Source organism: Mandrillus leucophaeus, unplaced genomic scaffold (genome assembly GCF_000951045.1).
Source record: "Mandrillus leucophaeus isolate KB7577 unplaced genomic scaffold, Mleu.le_1.0 Scaffold439, whole genome shotgun sequence".
Classification (NCBI taxonomy): Eukaryota; Metazoa; Chordata; class Mammalia; order Primates; family Cercopithecidae; genus Mandrillus; species Mandrillus leucophaeus.
The window spans coordinates 836,897-858,544 of record NW_012104687.1 but is presented as its reverse complement, the minus strand read 5'-3'; the positions used below and the strand labels follow the sequence as shown (position 1 = coordinate 858,544).

The 21,648-nt window shown below is 58.0% G+C and overlaps 2 protein-coding genes across 2 annotated transcripts in view; both read left to right on the top strand.

The window, feature by feature from the left end:
- The first annotated feature begins 6 nt into the window (after positions 1-6).
- Positions 7-18,918, top strand: PLEKHM2 (pleckstrin homology domain containing, family M (with RUN domain) member 2). The gene is made up of 18 exons (XM_011993975.1): positions 7-68; positions 422-531; positions 1,608-1,707; positions 2,228-2,315; positions 3,773-3,959; positions 9,458-9,686; positions 11,155-11,973; positions 12,220-12,289; positions 12,408-12,498; positions 12,809-12,873; positions 13,242-13,330; positions 13,947-14,079; positions 14,690-14,880; positions 15,350-15,415; positions 16,046-16,205; positions 16,490-16,669; positions 16,751-16,867; positions 17,951-18,918. The coding sequence occupies exons 5-18, from the start codon at positions 3,803-3,805 to the stop codon at positions 18,086-18,088; spliced, it is 2,505 nt and encodes an 834-aa protein (XP_011849365.1). The 5' UTR covers positions 7-68; positions 422-531; positions 1,608-1,707; positions 2,228-2,315; positions 3,773-3,802; the 3' UTR covers positions 18,089-18,918.
- Positions 18,919-20,523: 1,605 nt separating this feature from the next.
- Positions 20,524-21,648, top strand: part of SLC25A34 (solute carrier family 25, member 34) — a 6,037-nt gene continuing 4,912 nt past the window's right edge. Inside the window, exon 1 of the mRNA XM_011993974.1 lies at positions 20,524-21,093. Coding sequence (XP_011849364.1) covers positions 20,674-21,093 — 420 coding nt within the window. The 5' untranslated portion in view covers positions 20,524-20,673. The remainder of the gene's footprint in view (positions 21,094-21,648) is intronic.

The following is a 21,648-nucleotide window of genomic DNA, read 5'->3' as shown; positions in this document are numbered from 1 at the left end:
GCCATCCGGAACCATGACAAGGTCCTGCAGCGTCTGTGTGAGCACCTGGACCACGCCCTGCTGTACGGGTAAGGTGGAGGAAGTTTCCAAAGACCACGGAGCACAACCCAGGCCATGAGTAGCCTCCACAGAGAAATCCTTAGCTTGTCTGCCTTTTCTTCCTTCTCTTCCCTTGGGAGAAAGGGATTTGTCCCATTCAAGTGGGCCACAGTCTCTCTGTAGTTACCCCAGTAAATCATCTCTGGGCAGACATAAAGGATGGGGGGAGGATTCGCCACAAATGACATGAAGGTGTGCTGGGTGCCTGGGAGACCTGTGGGGATCCATCACTTCCTGCCTTGCGCTCACTGCTGGACCCCTGACTGCAGCTTCCCAGGGTGGCCCCATGCAGGTCACAGCAGCTCCTGTCCTGTTTCCTCAGACTGCAAGACCTCTCCTCTGGCTACTGGGTGCTTGTGGTGCATTTCACTCGGAGAGAGGCCATCAAGCAGATCGAGGTGCTGCAGCACGTGGCCACCAACCTGGGGCGCAGTGAGTAGTCACAAGGAGATTCTGGGGAAGGGACCAGCTCCACCTTCTCTGTGGGTAGCTTGGGGCTCTGTCCCAGGTTTAGCCTCAGGGTCAGCCCTGGGAGGCTCATTACCTGGTGGTGTCCAGTAGCAGTGGGGTGTTAAAATGCCAGCACCAGGCCAGGCATGGTGGCTTACACCTGTAATTCCAGCATTTTGGGAGGCTGAGGAGGGAGGATGGCTTGAGGCCAGGAGTTTGGACCAGCCTGGGCAATACAATGAGACCCCATCTCTACAAAAATTTAAAAATTAGGTGGATGTCTTGGTACACACCTGTAGTCCCAGCTACTCAGGGGCTGAGATGGGAGGATGACTTGAGCCCAGCAGTTTGAGGCTGCAGTGAGGCATGACCACAGCGTTGCACTCCAGCCTGGAAGAAAGAGTGAGACCCTATCTCTAAAGATTTAGGAAAATGGCTGGGCACAGGGGCTCATGCCTGTAATCCCAACACTTTGGAAGGGTAAGGCAGAAGGATCCCTGGAGCCCAGAAATTTAAGGCTGTAGTGAGCTATGATCACACCACTGTACTCCAGCCTGGGTGACAGAGTCTCTGTCTCAAAAAATAAAATAATAGTAATAAATAAAAAATAAATGTATAAAATGCCAGCCCCCTTCATGAGGCCTCTTTGCTCCCCGCATATGACGGTTTTTGGCGCAGCAGTGATGGGAAGGAGGACGAGCTGCCAGCGAGAGCTGGACTCCTTTGGAATCCCAGCCTGAGCACGTGCTGTGGAGTCTGGTTTCTCTCCCTGAGCCGGGATCACTGTTACCTACAGGATCAGTGCAGGATCCTGGTGTTTCTTGACCTATCTGAAGTGTGCAGTCTGCTCTCTTTATCAGAATTTCCTGGCCAGCTACATGCTAAGGTCTGACTAGGAAAATAAAGCACTCAGGGTTACAGTACCCCACCAAGCGCGAACGCTGCTGAAGTGCCTGGTCCCCTGACCTGCTCTTTCTTTCCTTTCTGCCCTTGCTTGGCAAATCAAAGCCAGCACTCTGACAGGCCTTCCTGCCGGTTACTCCTGCCTTTGTTTGCAGGCCGTGCCTGGCTGTACCTGGCCCTCAACGAGAACTCCTTGGAGAGCTACCTGCGGTTGTTCCAGGAGAACCTGGGTCTGCTGCATAAGTACTACGTCAAGTGAGTGTCTGGGATGGTCTGTCTCCCCTAGCCTCAGAGCTCCCCTTCAGCCACCTCCCAAAGGCTCTTGTCATGCAGACAGCACAATGTGCCACATCAGGTAGAACCTTGCCGGTAGCTGGGTGGCCTTCACTGAGAGCACCAGTGTCCCATCTGGGCTCCTGGGTCCAGTTTGGGTCTCTGCTGCTCCCTGGTCCTCCTCCCAGGCTTCAGAGCTGACCAGTGCCCAAGCTTTGGCTCAGGCTTTGCTGGGGTTGCTGCAGGAACAGAGTGTGTACAGCAGCTGCTGAGAGCCTGACAAGCCTTGTGCTTATCCATCTCTGAAGACACTGGCAGGACAGTGCAGTGTGGCTGCTAACCCAGCAGGAGATCGCTGAGAGGGTGGTGGGCGATAGCTATATCAAGATGGGTGCCTTCCAAGGTGGGGGACATCACGTGTCAAATTTCAACACAGCTGGCATGTTGGTAAGCTCAGGCCAGGCTGGTCAACAGACCCATCGTGGCTTCTCGTGTCTTGCAGGAATGCCCTGGTCTGCAGCCACGATCACCTGACGCTCTTCCTGACCTTGGTGTCCGGGCTAGAGTTCATTCGTTTCGAGCTGGACCTGGTGAGACACCAGGGCCTGTGCTGCTTGTGGGAAGCAGAGGAGGGGCAGGGTGGGCGGTGGTTTCACTTCTCAGGTCTTGGTGGGGGAGCTTGTTGAGTATGACTGGGCTTGAGCAAAGCTTTTTTTTTCGGGTGAGGGAAAGGTTTCAGGGTCCGTTGAATTGAGTGAGAAGAGAAGTGATTCTCTTACCTTACTGATGGCAAGAATTCCTGGTTCAGGTTACTTCCTCCTATCTCCCTATCCAACTTGGAGAAAAGCCACATTGCCTGGAGTATCTTTTTTTTTTTTTTTTTTTTTTTTTGAGACAGAGTCTCGCTCTGTCGCCCAGGCTGGAGTGCAGTGGCATGATCTCGGCTCACTGCAAGCTCTGCCTCCCGGGTTCACGCCATTCTCCTGCCTCAGCCTCCCGAGTAGACTAGCTGGGATTACAGGCGCCCGCCAGCACGCCCGGCTAATTTTTTTGTATTTTTAGTAGAGACGGGGTTTCACCGTGTTAGCCAGGATGGACACGATCTCCTGACCTCATGATTCACCCGCCTCAGCCTCCCAAAGTGCTGGGATTACAGGCGTGAGCCACCACGCCCGGTGTCTGGAGTATCTTAACCCAGAAGAGCTGGCCTTCATGTTTAGGACATGAGAGTTAGAAGGACAAGGCAAATTCAGCCTGGTGCTTCTGGGGTTCTGAAAGGTGTCTTCAGCTCCATGACGAGCCTTCAGCCACCCTCTTCAAGTTCTCAAGCTTCTCTCCCCATCACATCCTGTACAAATGTGATGCTGGCCCACATGGAACCAAAGAGGCTCCCAGGCACCTCTTGGAATGGGCTCAGAATGGAATGCAGCTGCCCCGTCCTAATCAAATGACCTTCCTTGGGCCAGGTGCGGTGGCTCACACCTGTTATCCCAGCACTTGGGGAGGCTGAGGTGGGCGGATCACCTGAGGTCAGAAATGCGAGACCAGCCTGGCCAACATGGCGAAACCCCGTCTCTACTAAAAAAAAAAAAAATACAAAAATTAGCGGGGTGTGGTGGTGGGTGCCTATAATCCCAGCTACTTGGGAGGCTGAGGCAGGAGAATCGCTTGAAGCCGGGAGGTGGAGGCTGCAGTGAGCTGAGATCACATCACTGCACTCCAGCCGGGGCAACAGTGAGACTGTCTCAAAAAAAAAAAAGAGAGAGAGAGGGACAACGGGGGCATCAAAAGGTATAGCTGAGTTCTGACAGCTGTGTCTTCCATCAGCCTAAAGTCCACAGCTTTAAAAGCCAACACTATTCACACTGCTCTTCTTAGCAGCTTTTCTTTGAATTTAGTACTTTCAGCCCTTGATTTCCCAAAGAATAACTAGCATAGAGGGTGTGACAGAGGCACATCTGCGTCTCCCAGGCCTGGATTCTGCTGTCCGTGGAAGGCCGCTACACGGAGTCTCCCACCAAACGGGCCTCCTCTACTCTCTCCTCAGGATGCCCCTTACCTAGACCTGGCCCCCTACATGCCCGACTACTACAAACCTCAGTATCTGCTGGACTTCGAAGACCGCCTTCCCAGCTCGGTCCACGGCTCAGACAGTCTGTCCCTCAACTCCTTCAACTCCGTCACCTCCACCAACCTGGAGTGGGATGACAGTGCGATTGCCCCATCTAGTGAGGGTGAGTGGCCCCAGGGCAGAACGGCTAAGCCCCTGCTGTGAAACAGACTTGAGCTGCTTAAGCCTGGCTGAGTGACGTCTTTCTTGGCTAGTTTTGGTCTGGTGGCTGAAATTTGCAATTAAACAGGGCTGACCATTTCCCAGATCTTCATCTCCTCAGAGTCCCTGTGGTGGCTAAAAAGCAGATTCTGGGCACAAAAAGCCAAAATTTTACATATATATATATATTTTAAGGTTAGACCCTTTTCCAGAAGGTTCTAGTCACATGCCTGGGGCAGTTTTCTAAGCAAGGAAGGTTTAGCAGTGGGACGTGGAAACCCTTGTCACAGGGTTGACTGTTGCCTGCTCTGGGGAGCTTGTCTGAACCCACATTCCAGTTAGAAAGAGGTTAAGCAACCCCTAGAAGAAGAGAGAACCAGGCAGGTCTGAAGCACAGGGAAACCTTGCCACTGTGTCCTGTGTGTCCGTCCAATTTCTCCGAGTTCCTTCTGCGATCGCTGATGTGTAGGATGGTCGCACCCTTTGCATCAGAGACCGAGGAAGCAGCTGCAGGTCATTTTGTTGTCTTGACCCAATGACTTACTGGAACAGCCTAGTTTCTCTCAAACCTTAGGCCCTGGTGTTCATGGATAAAACTGGCCATTTTCCCCCGCTCTTCCCCTGTGGGAGACCAGAGCCCTTCGTTGACTTCACTCCACCACCTCACCTCCAGGGAAGGGGATCCCAGCCCCAGTTCAGCCCTGGGGCACCCTAGAATTGCCTCAGCATTAAAACCTTGACCTTCCCCTTTCTTTATTTCTGCTGTACCATGGGTTATATGTCCCAGGAAGGGAGGTAGGTCCCTTTCACACTTGCTGTTAGCAAGACCTGCATTGCTGACTGTGCAAGCTGAAGACAGCGGTTCAGTCTCCTTAGGTTGGGCCCATGGGCCACCTTAGAGGAGTCGGAGGGGCGGGCCTTGCTGGAAGAGGCAGGACAAAGATGGATCCATGGATGGAGGTGTCCCCTCAGCAATTTGGAGATTGTGTAACCGCAGCTGCCAGGGCAGTGTCTCCGTGCCCTGCTAGGGTACGGAGGGAAGGAACGCAATGGGTAGAAAACAAAGCTAGGCACAGGCAGCAAGGCTTCTCTCTGCCAGAACCAGCTTCTGGGTATGGAAAGGGGTGGCCCTGAAAGGTCTTTCCGGCTGGTTAGAGGCTCCTGGACCAGTGCCCGAGCTGAGAGGCAGCCAGGGCCCTAGTCAGTTTCCCCAAGGTTGTTAGATACAATGTAGAAAGTTGAAGTTTTCCTCTCCTATTTCCTCCCCATGTCTCCCATCCCATCTCCCCTCCCCTCCCTCCAGTCATCCTTCCACTGCCTGTGTTTCTAATCTTCAGTTTTGTCCCTCGTTTTTGTAGATTATGATTTTGGAGATGTGTTTCCAGCAGTGCCGTCTGTACCCAGCACAGACTGGGAAGGTGGGCCAGAGTCCGCTGTTACCCTCTTTTCCTGTTTTGCAATGTTTCCATGCCAAGCTTGCTGCATGTATCAAATCAGCTCCTTATTATTTATAATAATGTCCATAATCATAATAAAGCCAAGTTTGGTGTTCTAATAGATGGAATTCTGCAGTGGGAAAGCTGGACCTCTAGCCGTAGGCAAATCCCTTCTCTCAGTACAGGGCTCCTGCCTTTGCGCAGTGGCCTCTCAGAGTCACTAAGTGGCTGCATTTCGGGGGATACAGGATCACCCTTCCTGATTCCAGTGCCAGCTGATGCTCTCGGGCTGTGTAGGGCCTGACCCAGTGAACAGAGACTTGTTCTGGAAAACCATGCCTTTAAACATGCGGGTTGGAAGCTCCTTTGGGTCAGATGAGCATCGAGGAGAAAGAGCTTGATTCTTTCAGTCTGTTCCTAATGGCTTCCTCATGGGTGTTTTGGAGTGGTTGAGGTCCAAGTAAGGGAACTGCCCAGGTACAGCTGAAACTTCCTACAGACAGAATCTCTTTGAAGCTTTAAAGCAGATTAAAAGGAAATCTGCCAGCCCTCCCACCCTGTCTGCTGGGCAGTAGCAGTGCCTGGGCATTTTTCTGCCTGAAATTCCACTTCTGGGCTTACATAAATTCACAAAGCTATTTCCAGGTTGCCACGATTACTCAAAGCAAAGGCTATGTTGCCAATAAGGTGAATGTTCCCCCCTTAAATCTGAGGCCATAGCAGATCCCTGTTATTTTATTTTATTTTACTTTTTGAGACAGAGTCTTGCCTTGTTGCTCAGGCTGGAGTGCAGTGGTGCGATCTTGGCTCACTGCAACCTCCACCTCCCGGGTTCAAGCGATTCTTCTGCCTCAGCCTCCCAACTAGCTGGGATTACAGGTGTGTGCCACCATGCCTGGCTAATTTTTGTATTTTTAGTGGAAACGGGGTTTTCCCATGTTGGCCAGGCTGGTCTTGAACTCCTGACCTCAGGTGATCCACTTGCCTCGGCCTCTCGAAGTGCTGGGATTACAGGTGTGAGCCACTGCACCTGGTCCAAATCCCTGTTATTAAAGAGCCTCCTACCCTCTGGGCCACTTCCAGCCTGGAACAGGGGAGGTGAGGGAACCTGGCCTCTGAACAGGGGAGGTGAGAACTGCCGCAACCTGGGGATGAGGGGCAGGTGGCTCTCCCCGCATTATTAGATATGATCACTGAGTGATGGGGGACAGGTGATCCCTTCCCAAATAATGTGAGTATGAAATACCTTAACTCTGGGGGAAATAAGATGTGGCATTGGGAAAAATAAACTATTGTGTCCGGAATTGATGAGTGCTAACAGCCCTGACTCTCAGTGCCTCCTCAGCCTCCGGCCTCAGCGTCTACTCTGGCAGCGCTGAGAGTGAGGGCTGCTAGCACACTATGACACTTGGCCAAGAGTAGTGTTGAGGGGTCCCCTGTTTGAGCTAAATTAGCTTGGATTCCAGAATTCCATCATAACGTCACGTACCCTCTCAGCCTCTCTTCTTGCAGCACACATGCTGGATATTGTTTTTTTCCCTCTGATTCTAACAACTAACCCCCCTCCTGACACGCCTGTTGCAGTCACTTGACAAGCAGGGCCTGACCTTCCTCTGCAGCCTTTCAGAGCTCCCTGCGGCCTGAGAACTAACAGCCCAGTTGCACTGCTTGCCTCAGGGCAGGGTGAGATTTCCTGAGTTCCTGGAGCAGGATTCCTGAGCTCACTCTGGCAGCCCACCCGGGGAGGCTCTGTCTTCTCCTTGGACCCGGAGGAAGGCAGGACTTGGGGCAGCTCCAAACTCTGAGCCTGGGGTGGCCTTCCCCTGGTCTCTGGCTTATGTACAGAACTGGTGGACATCCAGGTCTTGACACCCACCACATCTCATGATCTGCCCACTCCCCTGTCAGGGCTCCTCTTGGGTGCAACCACATGTGCTGAGGAGAATCACAGGGGCTGGAGCAAGAACACATGGGCTTGGCAGGAACCTGCTTTGGGGCCGAGAGGCATGGTTTCCTGTATGTTAGAACTGAGGCTCTGGGATCCCAGGAAATCTGGAAACAGTCCCCAGTGTTGCTGGTGTTTTCTGGCAGAGCTGCTCATTGCCTTTAGCCTCTTCTTTTGTCCTTATATTAAAAGACAGCAGACTTAAAAAAAAAAAAAAAAAAAAAGGGCGGTGGGGAGGCCAGGCTCACACCTGTAATCCCAGCACTTTGGGAGGCTGAGGCTGGAGGATCACCTGAGCCCAGGAGTTTGAGACCAGCCTGGGCAACACAGGGGGACCCCGTCTCTACTAAAACTACAAAAATTAGCCAGGCATGGTGGTGCTCGCCTATAGTCCCAGCTACTCTGTAGGCTGAGGCAGGGCAGGAGGATCGCTTGAACCCAGGAGGTCAAGGCTACAGTGAGCTGTGATTGTGCCACTGCGCTCCAGTCTGAGCGACAGAGTGAGACCCTGTCTCCAAAAAAACAGGACGGTGTGCTGCATCAGTAGACAGCTGCCCTGAGGCTTCCAAGAGGCACTAAGTTGACAGCTAGTTGAGCCCCCAGTGGGGCTGTGGGGCCCATATTTGCCTCTTTTCTTCCGGGCAGATAGCAGCCAGCAAGATGAGTATTGACCGGCAAATGGAGCATGACCAGCCGTGGCCCTTGCCATTGACCCTCACCCACGCGGTTTCACCAGCTGGGCCTCAGCTCTCTGCTTGGGTGGCTCCCATCTGCCACTGGCTAAATGGCCTGTGTGCTTCACCTGCCCATGCTCCCTCTCCTGCCCTGTTGCAGTAACCAGGAGCAGATGGCTGGGTGGGGCAGGATGTCTAAGCCAGCTCCCCTCTCGGGGGCCGTGTCAGGGTATGACTCAGAAAGGACCAGTCAGTGAGCTGACGCTTGAATGAAATGGGGTTCTTGGCCGGGTGTGGTGGCTCATGCCTGTAATCCCAACACTTTGGGAAGCTGAGGCGGGCGGATCACGAGGTCAGGAGATCGAGACCATCCTGGCCAACATGGTGAAACCCCAGCTCTACTAAAAATACAAAAATTAGCTGGGCGTGGTGGTGCATGCCTGTAATCCTAGCTACTTAGGAGGCTAAGGCAGGAGAATCACTTGAACCGGGGAGTCGGAGGTTGCAGTGAACTGGGATCGTGCCACTGCACTCCAGCCTGGCGACAGAGAGAGACTCCGTCTCAAAAAAAAAAAAAAAAGAAAAAGAAATGGAGTTTCAGCACCACTGCACCACCCTTGCAGGGGCGCCTAGTCCTGCCCCTGAGGAGTGTGTAGGTTGGGGCTGCTGGGGAGAAGCAGCCTGGGGGGCAGCCTCTCAGACTCCTGTCTTTGCCCCTTCGCACCTCGTTCTCATTGCCCTGCTCTGTCATCTTGTCTCTACTCTGTGCTCTGGGCGTTTCCCTCTGCCCCATGGTTCCTACCCCTTGGGCTCTCATCCTGTCCTCCCAGCCTTTGCCCCTACTCTGCCCCCCTCACTTTCTCTGCTGTCTTCCTCCATTCTTCTCACTTTGTGTCCTTTGACCTCTGCAAGGGACCCTTCAGAGGACTTTGGGCGCCTCTCAGCCCTACAAGTGGGGTATGGGGCTAACGGGGCTGCTGGATACCCCTGTAGCGGCCTGGCAGGAAGGCTTTGAGGGTAACCTAAGAGCATGCAGCCTGGCTCCTCTCTGGGGCTCCCAGCCACCCATGGAGGCCTCGAAGTCACTATCCCTATGGGACTTAGCCTGGAGCTTGAGCCTGGAGGCTGCTTCCCCGCGGGGCCCTTAACACAAACTCAGCCAAATTGTCGTGAGCTCTGGAGGGCCCCCAGGGGTGGTGGAGATGGTGTCCCTCCAAGTTGCTCCTAAAGTACAAATCCCATGTCCTGTTAGGTTGGGGCTTCTACTCGAAATAGGGCCACCCCGGTCAGGTTTCCCTGGGAGGAACTGGCCAGTCTGCCTCCCTCCTGGGCTAACGCATGCTCTGGGGGTTGGGGACCCCAGGGGGTGCCTGATAGGGTGTCTCCTGCTTCCTTGTCCTCCCAGATGGAGACCTCACAGACACGGTCAGTGGCCCCCGCTCCACAGCCTCTGACCTGACCAACAGCAAGGCCTCCACCAGGAGCCCCACCCAGCGCCAGAACCCCTTCAACGAGGAGCCGGCAGAGACCGTGTCCTCCTCTGACACCACCCCCGTGCACACCACCTCTCAGGAGAAGGAGGAGGCCCAGGCCCTGGACCTGCCAGATGCCTGCACGGAGCTCGAAGTCATCAGGTCAGCGGGGAGGGGCCCAGAGAGGAGCTGGGGTCCTGGGGTCCAACCTGTCCACTCCCAGCATCAGCTGTTCGTCCAGGGCAGACTGGGACACCCCCCGAGGGCAGTTGCACACCTTCCTGGAAACCCTTCCCACCTCTAGGAGGTTCTTTGAGCAAGAGGAAGTGGAGGCCTGTCCTAGTCATCTCGGCTGCTGGAATAAAGCACTGCAGACGGGCGGCTTCCACAGCAGACATTCTCACAGCTCTGGAGCCTGCAGTCCGCGGTCAGGGTGCCAGCGTGGCCAGGCTCTGATGAGGGATTCACAGATTTCCCTCTTCTCGCTGTGTCGTGGTGGGGAACAGAGAGAAAGCTCTCTAGGGTCCCTTTTATGAGGGTGCTGATCCCATTCCTGAGGATCCCACCCTCAGGACCTCATCACCTCCCAGCGGCCCCACCTCCTGATACCATCACATCAGGAGTTAGGATTTCAACATAGCAATTTGGAGGGGACACACACATTCACCCCACTGTAGGGCTCAAGCCCTTGGAAGCTGGTGGCACAGGCAGCGACTGCGGCTGGCGTCTGGGGCCACGTCCAGGCTGCCGGGGCATTTGCTGGGTCTGCCTAAGATCAGAAAGCACCTTCAGGCTGGACTCTTCCTAAGGGAGTTCTTGGACTTTAAGATACAATTTCTGAGATTCACTGAAAGAAAAGTATCTTTGTCATATGGGCACGACACGGAAAGGAGGGACGTGGTGGGTGGCCAGCAGGGACTGTCAACCAGAGCCTCCCCAGCTCTCTGACCTCCCCGACCCCTTCTTGAAACTTCACACTGACTAAGAGAAGCCCTGTGTGCATGTCAGACTGCCCAGGCTTGCTGGCCTGAGGTGGGGGATTCCTCCCCGGTGACTGGAGCCAGGAGGCACCCCATGGACTGGTTCCAGTCCACAGCAGCATCATGCTCAGACCTGGGGTCCCTTAGCTAAGCCCACTCCAGCCAACCTGGAACCAGAGTGGGACGCGGAGCATGAGTCCAGAAAGCGCTGAGTACTTTCTGGGTCATTCCTCCATCATGATGCCTAAGGGAAGTGAGGTCAGCTCAGGATCCACATCCTCAGAGGGGCTGAGTGGAGGGGGCATTGTCTGACCAGCCGTGGCCTGGTTTCCTTTCCTAGTGTGCAACTAGCTCAGCTGTTCCATTAGGAGGAATTCGGAGGACCCACTCTGGGGTTCCTCTGGCCGCAGCCATCTGTGCCCAGCCCATGCTACCCCCACCCCGCCTCTGCCAGCAAAGGGGGCACCTCAGGGCCTGAGCCGCTGTTGTCCCCTGAGCCAGTGCTTCCACCCAGCACTGCCTAGGACCACTGACACGCTAGCTGTGCCCTCAGAGGTTACATGGCCAGCACCACCACCGTGACCCAGCCTGGTTTTCCTCAGCACTGGACTCCTCAGGTGTTAACTCTCTGCCTGTCATTACTGTCCCAGAGTCACCAAGAAGAAGAAAATTGGCAAGAAGAAAAAGAGCAGATCAGATGAGGAGGCAAGTCCACTCCACCCCGCCTGCAGCCAGAAGAAATGTGCCAAGCAGGGGGACAGTGACAGCCGCAACGGCAGCCCAAGCCTTGGGCGGCACTCGCCAGACACTACGCTTGCCTCCCCCCAGGAGGAGGGAGAGGGGCCGAGCAGCACCACGGAGAGCAGCGAGCGCTCCGAGCCTGGCCTGCTGATCCCCGAGATGAAGGACACCTCCATGGAGCGCCTGGGGCAGCCTCTGAGCAAGGTTATCGACCAGCTCAATGGGCAGCTGGACCCCAGCACCTGGTGCTCCCGTGCTGAGCCCCCAGACCAGTCCTTTCGGACCGGCTCTCCCGGGGATGCCCCGGAGAGGCCGCCGCTTTGCGACTTTAGTGAGGGGCTTTCAGCCCCAATGGACTTCTACCGCTTTACCGTCGAGAGTCCAAGCACTGTTACATCAGGTGGCGGCCACCATGACCCTGCAGGGCTTGGCCAACCGCTGCATGTTCCTAGTAGCCCTGAGGCTGCTGGCCAAGAAGAAGAGGGAGGAGGAGGAGAGGGACAGACGCCTCGGCCCCTAGAGGATACCACGAGGGAGGCTCAGGAGCTGGAGGCCCAGCTGTCTCTGGTCAGGGAGGGGCCTGTGTCTGAGCCAGAGCCTGGGACCCAGGAGGTTCTCTGCCAGCTCAAGCGAGACCAGCCCAGCCCGTGTCTGAGTAGCGCTGAGGATTCTGGGGTGGATGAGGGACAGGGGAGCCCTTCGGAGATGGTCCATTCCTCGGAGTTCAGGTAACAAGACTGTGCGACTGGCATGAGACTCTCCCCGCCCTTGAAGCTGGGGACACTGCGCCTCTGACCTTCAGATAAATTAAGCACTAGGAAGACCTAGCCTGAATGAAAAGGGGTGTGAGCCTCCCTCCCTAACTTCGGCTCCGGGTGGGAGGTGGAGGCACTACCCCCTGGCTCTGGGGTGGGGTGTGGCCTCGCCCACCTCTGCCCACCTGACACCTCGCCCTCCTGACTTGGCCCTCACAGAGTAGACAACAATCACCTGCTCCTGCTAATGATCCACGTGTTCAGAGAAAACGAAGAGCAGCTGTTCAAAGTAAGTCCTAGGAACTCAGGAGCGAGCAAGAGACCACAAAGGCGAGGCGGGATGGGCCACCGCCCCCGCTGGAGCGGCAGGAGCCGCCTGCCTGACCCCTGTCTGCTTCGGCCCCCAGATGATCCGGATGAGCACCGGGCACATGGAGGGCAACCTGCAGCTGCTGTACGTGCTGCTCACAGACTGCTATGTCTACCTGCTCCGGAAAGGTGCCCGCCGCCCCCGGGCAGACAGTGGGTTGTGGATGAGGCTGACTCTCAGCCCATTTTCCCCAGTCCCCTTGCCCTCTGACTGCCTTCCGGCTGCCTGGCATGCAGTGATGGAAAGGCACCCCAAGGAAGGTGTTGCCAGCAGCCCTGAGACGTGAGCCTGGGGCTCCCTGTGTGAGCACTCCACAGCATCCTCCTATTGCAGGGCAAGGAGAGGCCCCTAAGAGCGGGGGTTTTGTCTAAGAAAATGGGGTAGGGGGAGGGAAAAGAGGCCTGTGGGGATAATAGGCCTTGGGGTCTCCTCTCTCAGGGGCCACAGAGAAGCCATACCTGGTGGAAGAGGCCGTTTCTTACAATGAACTTGACTACGTGTCGGTGAGTCCAGGCTCCGCAGTTGCGCGCCTGCTGTAGGTACAGGGCTTCTCAGGCCATTTACCCATAGAGCTGCAGGGTGAGGCACAGCCCCTTACTCATATCCCGGGGTTGGATACCAACTTAACTCTCAGAAACGCTTCTGTACTCGATGCTGGGGGTAAGAACCAAGCTTGAGGTCGCCTCTTCCCGTGCTAGATTTCTGACCGCCCCTCCCTCACTCATGCCAGCCCCTGGCCTCTGGGGCTCTACTTGGTGGCGGCCCGGGGTGTGCTTCTTCCTTCCCAGCAAGCGCTCAGCCTGGTCACACTGCCTCCTCCACCAGGCAGCAGCCAAGCCCCAAGTGCATGTCAGGGTGTGGTTTCTGGCAGGTTGGCCTTGACCAGCAGACGGTGAAGCTGGTGTGCACCAACCGCAGGAAGCAGTTTCTGCTGGACACGGCTGATGTGGCGCTGGCTGAGTGAGTGGCAACCCCGCCCCTCTGAAGTACTGGAGAGTCCAAAGCTGCCCATACATAGGTGTGGGTGTCCTGGGGGTGGGGGTAGGGAGTGGGGGATGGGAAGTGGGAGATCCAGGAGGGGAAACCAGATGCATTCCCTCTGGAACCTGTATCTGCTCAGAGAGGCAGGCAAGTAGACGAAAATCACGGGACTCGTGTGGTCAGCCCAGGTGACCTCAGCCCCTGGCGACTCTTGGGGGTGCTGGCATGAGCTGTCCGACAGGAAGGAAGGCAGAGAGCCATGCTGCTGGGCCAGGTGTGCCCTTGAACGCTTGCATCCTTGTCCTGGCTCAAGGTCCCACCCGTTCAAGTCCTGCCAACCCTCCTTGTCAGTCTTCCCTCACTGTCAAAATCCAAGGCCCCTTGGCCACTGAGAACGATCAGGCCTGTTCCAGTTGTCATTTGATGACCTTGGACCTCGTCATTGCCGCACCTGCCACCCTGGTTGCTGGTTCTAACCAGGCCCCTCCCCCAAGTTTCTGTGACCCCCTCCAGGCCAGGAAGGCTCAAGACTCAGCCCTGTGCAGCTGTGGCCCTGTTCTCAGGCCTCTAACCACACACCCCACTCCCTGTGTAGGTTCTTTTTGGCTTCTTTGAAGTCAGCCATGATCAAAGGCTGTCGAGAACCACCCTACCCCAGCATCCTGACGGATGCCACCATGGAGAAGCTGGCACTGGCCAAATTTGTGGCCCAAGAATCGAAGTGTGAGGTAAGAACCTGGGGAGGAAGCTGGATGCAGCCCCTGAGATGGCAGAGCAGCAGCCATGAAGGTTAAGGGATGCACATAGACGTCTTTGCCATTTCACAATCGCCTACCTGGGTGGGACGGGACGGGGCTTTCCCATCCTGGACGGGAGGAAGGTCACGTCCACCTTCCTACTTGGGTTGTGTCCTAAGGTTAAAACACCCTTGCTCGGCAGGGCGTGATGGCTCACGCCTGTAATCCCAGCACTTTGGGAGGCCGAGGCAGGCAGATCACCTGAGGTCAGGAGTTCGAGACCAGCCTGGCCAAAATGGTGAAACCCCGTCTCTACTAAAACTACAAAAATTAGCCAGACGTGGTGGCGGGCGCCTGTAATCCCAGCTACTCGGGAGGCTGAGGCAGGAGAATCGCTTGAACCTGGGAGGTGGAGGTTGCGGTGAGTAGAGATTGTACCACTGCACTCCAGCCTGGGTGACGGAGCGAGACTCAGTCCCCCCCAAAAAAAACAAAACCCTTGCTCTTGGCTACCCCAGGTGCCATCAGTGAGCCCAGTCCGGGCTCAGCCACCTGCCTGGCCCCGGCCTTACTTGCTTTGTTCCCTGTCTCCCCATCCCAGGCATCTGCTGTCACCGTGCGCTTCTACGGCCTTGTGCACTGGGAGGACCCCACAGATGAGTCTCTGGGCCCTGCCCCCTGCCACTGCTCACCCCCCGAGGGCACCATCACCAAAGAAGGCATGCTGCACTACAAGGCGGGCACCTCCTACCTGGGCAAGGAACACTGGAAGACGTGCTTTGTGGTTCTCAGGTGGGAGCCCTGGCAGCTCCAGGCCTGGGGCTTGGGCCCCGGGGTGGCTGGGCGGTCAGGTCCCCAGCAGGGATCTCTCCGCAGCAGGTCACTTAGGGAGCAGCCTGAGAAGAGGACGCTTCTCTTCCCTATAAGAGCTTGGAGTCGACCTAGCTCAGGCTGTTAGAGCTTCTCTGTACAGCCAGTCATCTTCCGGGCCCAGGAATCCCTGAGTGCCTCAGGGGAGGACGCAGGCTTGGTCCCTCTGATGAACCTTGAGCTGTGTCCCAGGTCTGCTGAGGTGGCCACGTTCCCTGCTGGGCCCCCAGGGCTTTCTTTACCCTCCCTTCTGTAGATGACAGCTCCTGGCCTCCTTTGCCTCAGGTTCATGGCCACAGCATGTGTGTGGGAGGGGAACCCTGGGACTTGGGCTCTGCCTGGCCCCAGTTCCTGGGACAGGGCTCACTCGCCCTGTTTTGTGTCCCTGCAGCAACGGGATCCTCTACCAGTACCCGGACCGCACCGATGTCATCCCTCTGCTCTCAGTGAACATGGGGTGAGTGTCCCGGGAGAAGGGGGTGTGTCCTGGGGCCCAGAGCTGCCGTCTCCCTCGTTCGAGATGTCCTCCCCGCTTGGCAGTTCAGCCTTGCCCTCAGCCCTACCCGATCCAGCGGCCCTGACAGGTGGCCTGGGGCTTCCACGATCTGAATGCTGCAAGGAGCCCACAGGAGGGGATGAGGGAGGCAGCAAGGAGCTCCTGGCTTAGAACAGGTCCAGTCTGATGGGGGAGGCAGGCCCTTCCCCAGAAGCTCCCGGCCTGATGGGAGATGGACATTCGGGTAATCAGAAGGAACAGCGGGCCCTCAAGAGGAAGCACGCATGAATGAATGAGGCCGATTCTCAGAGGGCCAGAGGGACAGCTGATTCCCAGCCCCACCTGGCCATGCTTGGGGATTTAGAAGACCTTGGGCATTCTGGAGATGAAAGGTGTTACACAGAAAGGTGGTGGGTGGGGCTCCCAGACTTCTCCTGGGGGCTGGAGGGGCCTGGAGAGCCCTCTGGTATCCTCCAGCCCCCAGGACGGTGGGACAGACCCTGTGCCGCACACCTGCACCAACCCTGGGGGCTGCCCCTCGATGCTGCCCCTGCCTTCTCGCTCCCGTTTCACCCTCCTCCTCTGGCCCAGGGGGGAGCAGTGCGGTGGCTGCCGGAGAGCCAACACCACGGATCGGCCCCACGCCTTCCAGGTCATTCTCTCCGACCGGCCCTGCCTGGAGCTGAGTGCCGAGAGTGAGGCCGAGATGGCCGAGTGGATGCAGCACCTCTGCCAGGCTGTGTCCAAAGGGGTGAGCTTTGCCTGCCCCCACCGCTCACCTGGCCTGCCTGACCCACCCAGACCCCCAGGGTCCCATCTCTAAACCCAGAGTCACAGAGCAACCTGAGGGCCAAGACCTGCAGGGGGCAGCCCAGGAATGGACCCTGGAGCTCAGGGGCATCACTCCCATCCCCACCTCTACTCCTGATCCCTGGAGGGAGAGCAGAAGGGCTGGCTGGGTCCCCTGGAGTGGGGAGTTCTGGTGCAGACCAGCCCTGGAGGCCCCAGCCTGCCTCTCCCCTGCCCCGCTGCCAGGTCATCCCTCAGGGCGTAGCTCCCAGCCCCTGCATCCCCTGCTGCCTGGTCCTCACCGATGACCGCCTCTTCACGTGCCATGAGGATTGCCAGACCAGCTTCTTCCGCTCTCTGGGCACAGCCAAGCTGGGCGACATCAGCGCTGTCTCCACTGAGCCGGGCAAGGAGTACTGTGTCTTGGTGAGCTGGGGGTGGGGGCGGGGATGCAGGTCCTGCAGAAGGAAAGCTCTGACTGCTCACCGGGGGCCTGGCTCTCCCTAGGAGTTCTCCCAGGACAGCCAGCAGCTCCTTCCGCCCTGGGTCATCTACCTGAGCTGCACTTCTGAACTGGACCGATTGCTGTCTGCACTGAACTCTGGGTGGAAAACCATTTATCAGGTACCCAGCTGCCCAGGAACCCCATTAGCCAGGGACCCTGTGGAGTGGGAGCCACTCCCTGGGGAGACGAACCCTAGCTGCTCCCAGGACCTGGCCCTGCCTCTAGGGTCCTGGGCACAGCCATGTACCAGGGTACTCCTGCCTCAGACCTGGGGGGTGAGTGCCTGCTGCTCTTGAAACAAACCCAGGAGAGTCCTCGCTGTCCTTACTGCCTCTTGCTGCACCGTCCCCTCCTCGGCTGGCCAGAGGGTGACAAGCCTGCCAGGCCGGGAGCCCGAGGCCCTCAAGCCACTTAGCACTGCTGCCTCAAGGGCCTGGGAGGGAAGGGGTGGGCCCCGGGAGGTGGGTGTGGGACTCCAGCCTGGGTGGCTCTGCCTCTGGTTTGGACTGGGCCTTGGGTGATTGAGGGTGGCCTGGCAGGAGAAAGCTGTCTGGGGGCAGAGGCCAAGGTGGGCATGTTGGTGCCGGCCCCAGACTGAGCAGACACACCTGACAGGCACAAAAACTTAGAACCAAAGGGGCAAAACCCTGACTCCTAGCGAGTCTGAGGCTGAAGCTGAAAATAGAACCCAAGAAACTTAATTCCTGACCTCAGTTCTAATCAAACAGCACGAATGGTGGTGGACCTCCAGCTGTGCTCAGATGGTGGGGGCACAAAATTGGCAGTACCCTCTTCCTTACCCTCCAGGCTTAGCGCCAGTGTGGGAGGGCGCTCATGAGAGCCCTGCACAAGTGGGTTTTGAGCATGTGCTGTGCTCTAGCCCCGTGGAAGCTTGGACTACCCAAGGCAGAGAACAGCTCAGGACAGACCACCTCCCTGCAGAGCCAAAGTGAAGCGCCTGCCTCGCTGGGCCATACTGAGGGCTGGGGCCTTCCCAGGAAAGAGGGGGCTCAGCGGGTACCACTCCATCCTCAGCTCAAGCCCCTGGCAAGAGCAGGAGAAACTGGCAGCGTGGAAGCTGTTCCCAGGGAGGTATGGGAGGGCCTGACAGGTGCCGCGGCCAAGGCATAGCCAGGCATGGTGCCCACAAGCCCTGAAGACTGCTGCAGCCCTCATCTGTTATCTGCACGCCCTCGACACAGGTGGACCTCCCCCACACGGCGATCCAGGAAGCCTCCAACAAGAAGAAATTCGAGGATGCCTTGAGCCTCATCCACAGCGCCTGGCAGCGGAGCGACAGTCTCTGCCGCGGCCGAGCCTCCCGAGACCCCTGGTGCTGAGGCAGAGCTGGTTGGCGTCCCTGGTGGGCAGGAAAGGAAGGCACGCCAACCGACAGGCACACTGTCACGGCTGTCGTCATACTGTCGGGAGCCTAGAGCCCACCCCTGCCCCGGGCGGCAGAAAAAACCGAGTGTGGCTTAAGACAGGGTCCCTCCACTCCAGGGATCCAGCTCAGGTGCCCGGCACCCCTGGGCATCCTGCCTGACAGGTAGCGAACGGAGGTCGCCGGGGGCAGAGGGTCTGAGCCCTGTGGGCTCTGCGGATGCACGCCCTCCTCCCGGGCCTCTGCCTCAGTCTGCAGAATCTCTGCCGAGTGGCCCTGAGAACAGCATCGATCTAAGGAAGAACAAAAGAACCAGGAGGGCGGGAGCCCCCTCTTCCTCTCCTGGGTTGGGGGCTGGGGCCCTGAGTGCCCAGCCATCCTTGTTCGTGTTTGAACACTCTCCTGGCCGCGTGGGGAAGCAGGAACATGGGGTGTCTGCGCATGCTTCCTCCCAGCTCCATCGCCACACACACAGCTGCCTGCCTCGCCAGATGCAGGGGGCGGGCAGCCCTCCCTGGCTGCCAGGAGGCTCTGCATGCCCACGGTCCTGCCCTGCCTCTCCCTTCAACCTGGCAGTGCCTGTAGCACCAAGGAGCAAAAGGGGTGGATGGGGTGCTTGGAGAAGGGCAGAGCCCACCAGCCTGGCATCCATGTTGACATCTTCTGACTGTCCCCTGCTTGGCTGGAGCCAGGCCCTTCCCTAGAGTTTCGTCCAGAGCCTCCTGGGGAAGGGCTCAGGTGGTTTGGGTTGTGTTTTTTAAAATAAAATAGACATGTTATATTGCCGAGGCTTGTCACTGGCCCTTTGTGAGCAGGGTAGGGGAAGGGAGGTCTCCAAATCCCTTGGGCCCTTTTCCGAAAACCTTCCTCCATCCTGCCCTGTGCCTGACACGAGGGACACACAGGATATGCAGAACCAGATCAGCCACAGTTGCCGGGTGGACTCACTGCAGGCCCTCAGGCCCTGGGAGTTTCTCGGCCTGACCTTTGCCCTCCCTCCTGTTCCCGTTTGCTACAGCGGCCAGGGGAGGAGCAGCCACCAGCTCAAGCCCCAGGGCACATCTGCACTACTGCCCACCATCTGCAGCCCATCCCGGGGCGGGACACTCCTGCCTCCAAAGCCCTGGGAGTGAGTGCCCAAAGCCAGCAGAATCCAAGCTTTCCTGCTGCCTCTTGCTGCACCGTCCTCTCCGGGGCTGGCCAGAGGGTGACAAGCCCGCCAGGCCGGGAGCTCGAGGCCTTCAAGCCACTCAGCACTGCTGCCTCAAGGGCCTGGGAGGGAAGGGGTGGTCCCGGGAGGTGGGTATGGGACGCCAGCCTTGGTGGCTCTGCCTCTGGTTTGGACTGGGCCTTGGGTGATTGAGGGTGGCCTGGCAGGAGAGAGCTGTCTGGGGGCAGAGGCCAAAGTGGGCATGTTGGTGCCGGCCCCAGCCTGAGCAGACACACCTGACCGCTGGCCCAGGTGGCGCTCTCTTCTCAGCAGGCACAAAGGGCATCCAAGGGCCGCCTCCTGCCCCACTGGCTGCCTGGCCATTCCTTCAGGGAGCAGCAGAGCCTCCTGCCCAGCCCAGGAGGGGCTCCCCCAGCAGGAGGGCAGGACTGGCTGCAAGTCCTTACCAGCTGAGGTCACTCCTCAACTCCTACTCACCCAGGCGCCCTGAAGTCCTGGGAGCGGTGAGGGGGGGCATAGGAGCTGGAGGCAGTGGGGGTGGGGGCCAGCAGGCAATGCGGGTGCCTTTTATTCGGCGTGGCACTGACCTAGGCCCACTGTTCTCATCGCCACTCCTCCACAGAACCTTCTGGAGTGGATGTCAGTGTCTTCATTTTACAAAGGAGAGAAAGTGAAGCTCTGAGAGGAAGTGACTTGCCCAGGGTCGCACATGAGAGTCGCACCTGGGATTCCAGTCCTCCCCCCAGGGCTCCAGAGCCCTTCTCTACTTCTGACCCTGCTGAGCATGGGCCTATAGACGGTGGGAGCCAGACTGGAAGACTGAGTCCTGGAAAGGGGAAGTCAGTCATCAGGGGCACATCAGGGGCAGAGTGGGACAGGGGCAGAGTTGGCCATGTACCCCAGGGACCTCCCAGTCACTTGCCCCCTGCCCAGGGCTCTGCCAAAGCTGGACAGGCTAAGCCAGAGGCAAGGCAGGGGTGCCAGCCCTTTACCCAGGACCAGAGGGAGACCAGGAGGAGGAGCCTGAGCTGATTGGCACCTTCTCCCTATCCAAGCTCTCCGTCCAGTCCCAAGTGACCTTTCCCCCAGATCCCAGGGTCCAGGCCCGCCCTCGGCTGGCAGGTGTGAGCACAGAAGCAGCTGGGATTGGTCACAGCCGGTGGAGGCGTGTCTCAGGCTCCAGCAGACCACTGGAACAGCTGAGCAGAGCAGGTGGACTGCTGAGATAGACCAGGGACTCCAGGCAGCCACAGGCCTGTCAGACCAGGACTCTTACCCTCTAGACATGGCCTCAGGTCCCTGCAAACCCCAGCCCCGTGGCCCTGCGAGGTTACAGACAGCCTAAACGCCACCACCACAGGGCCTGTGCCATGCACCTGGCCCAGGCACAGAAGGCCACTGGCGCGGAGGCTATGGAGACAGTTCCCCCAGCAGTGGACCTGGTGCTGGGTGCCTCGGCCTGCTGCCTGGCCTGTGTCTTCACCAACCCCCTGGAGGTGGTGAAGACGCGGCTGCAGCTGCAGGGGGAGCTGCAGGCCCGGGGCACCTACCCACAGCCCTACCGGGGCTTCATGGCCTCTGTCGCTGCTGTGGCCCGAGCAGACGGGCTGTGGGGCCTGCAGAAGGGGCTGGCTGCTGGCCTTCTGTACCAAGGCCTCATGAACGGCGTTCGTTTCTACTGCTACAGCCTGGCATGCCAGGCTGGCCTCACACAGCAACCAGGTGGCACCGTGGTTGCAGGAGCCGTGGCAGGAGCACTGGGAGCCTTCGTGGGGAGCCCTGCTTACCTGGTGAGTGGCTTGTTTCCATCCTCCACCATCCCATGACCCAGCTCCTGCAGGGACCCTGCAGCCTCCAAAGGCTGGGCTCAGTGGACCTGGGTGGCGCGGGGCAGCCTGGGTGGGGTGGGGCAGCCTGGGTGGGGCTGCCCCCTGGAACATCTTAGCCCAGGCCTGGAATCTGCCTCTTGGCCCAGGGCACCAGGGCCTTGCTCTGATCCATGCTCTCCTGGGGACCCTGCCCCACTGGTCCTGAGCCAGGCGAGGGGGCAGAGCGTGGCAGATATGCTGGCTCAAATCCTGGCTTGGTTACTTCTCTTCCTGTGCGGCCTCGTGTACGATAAGAATAAAAGCTACCCTTGAGGGCCGCCTCCTCACGTGCACTCTGCAGGGACGCTTCAGGGCCGCCAAAAACAAATAAAAAATTTTTAAAAAACGTTTTGATAAAAGCTACCCTTGGCTGGGCGCGGTGGCTCACGCCTGTAATCCCAGCACTTCGGGAGGCTGAGGTGGGCAGATCACCTGAGGTCAGGAGTTTGAGACCAGCCTGGTCAACATGGTGAAACC

Coding starts and splice junctions, on each gene's coding strand:
- PLEKHM2 (XM_011993975.1), top strand. CDS start 3,803: ATGCCCGACTACTACAAACCTCAGTATCTGCTGGACTTCGAAGACCGC. Junction 16,670..16,750: donor GCAAGGAGTACTGTGTCTTG/GTGAGCTGGGGG, acceptor GGCTCTCCCTAG/GAGTTCTCCCAGGACAGCCA. Junction 16,868..17,950: donor GGTGGAAAACCATTTATCAG/GTACCCAGCTGC, acceptor CCCTCGACACAG/GTGGACCTCCCCCACACGGC.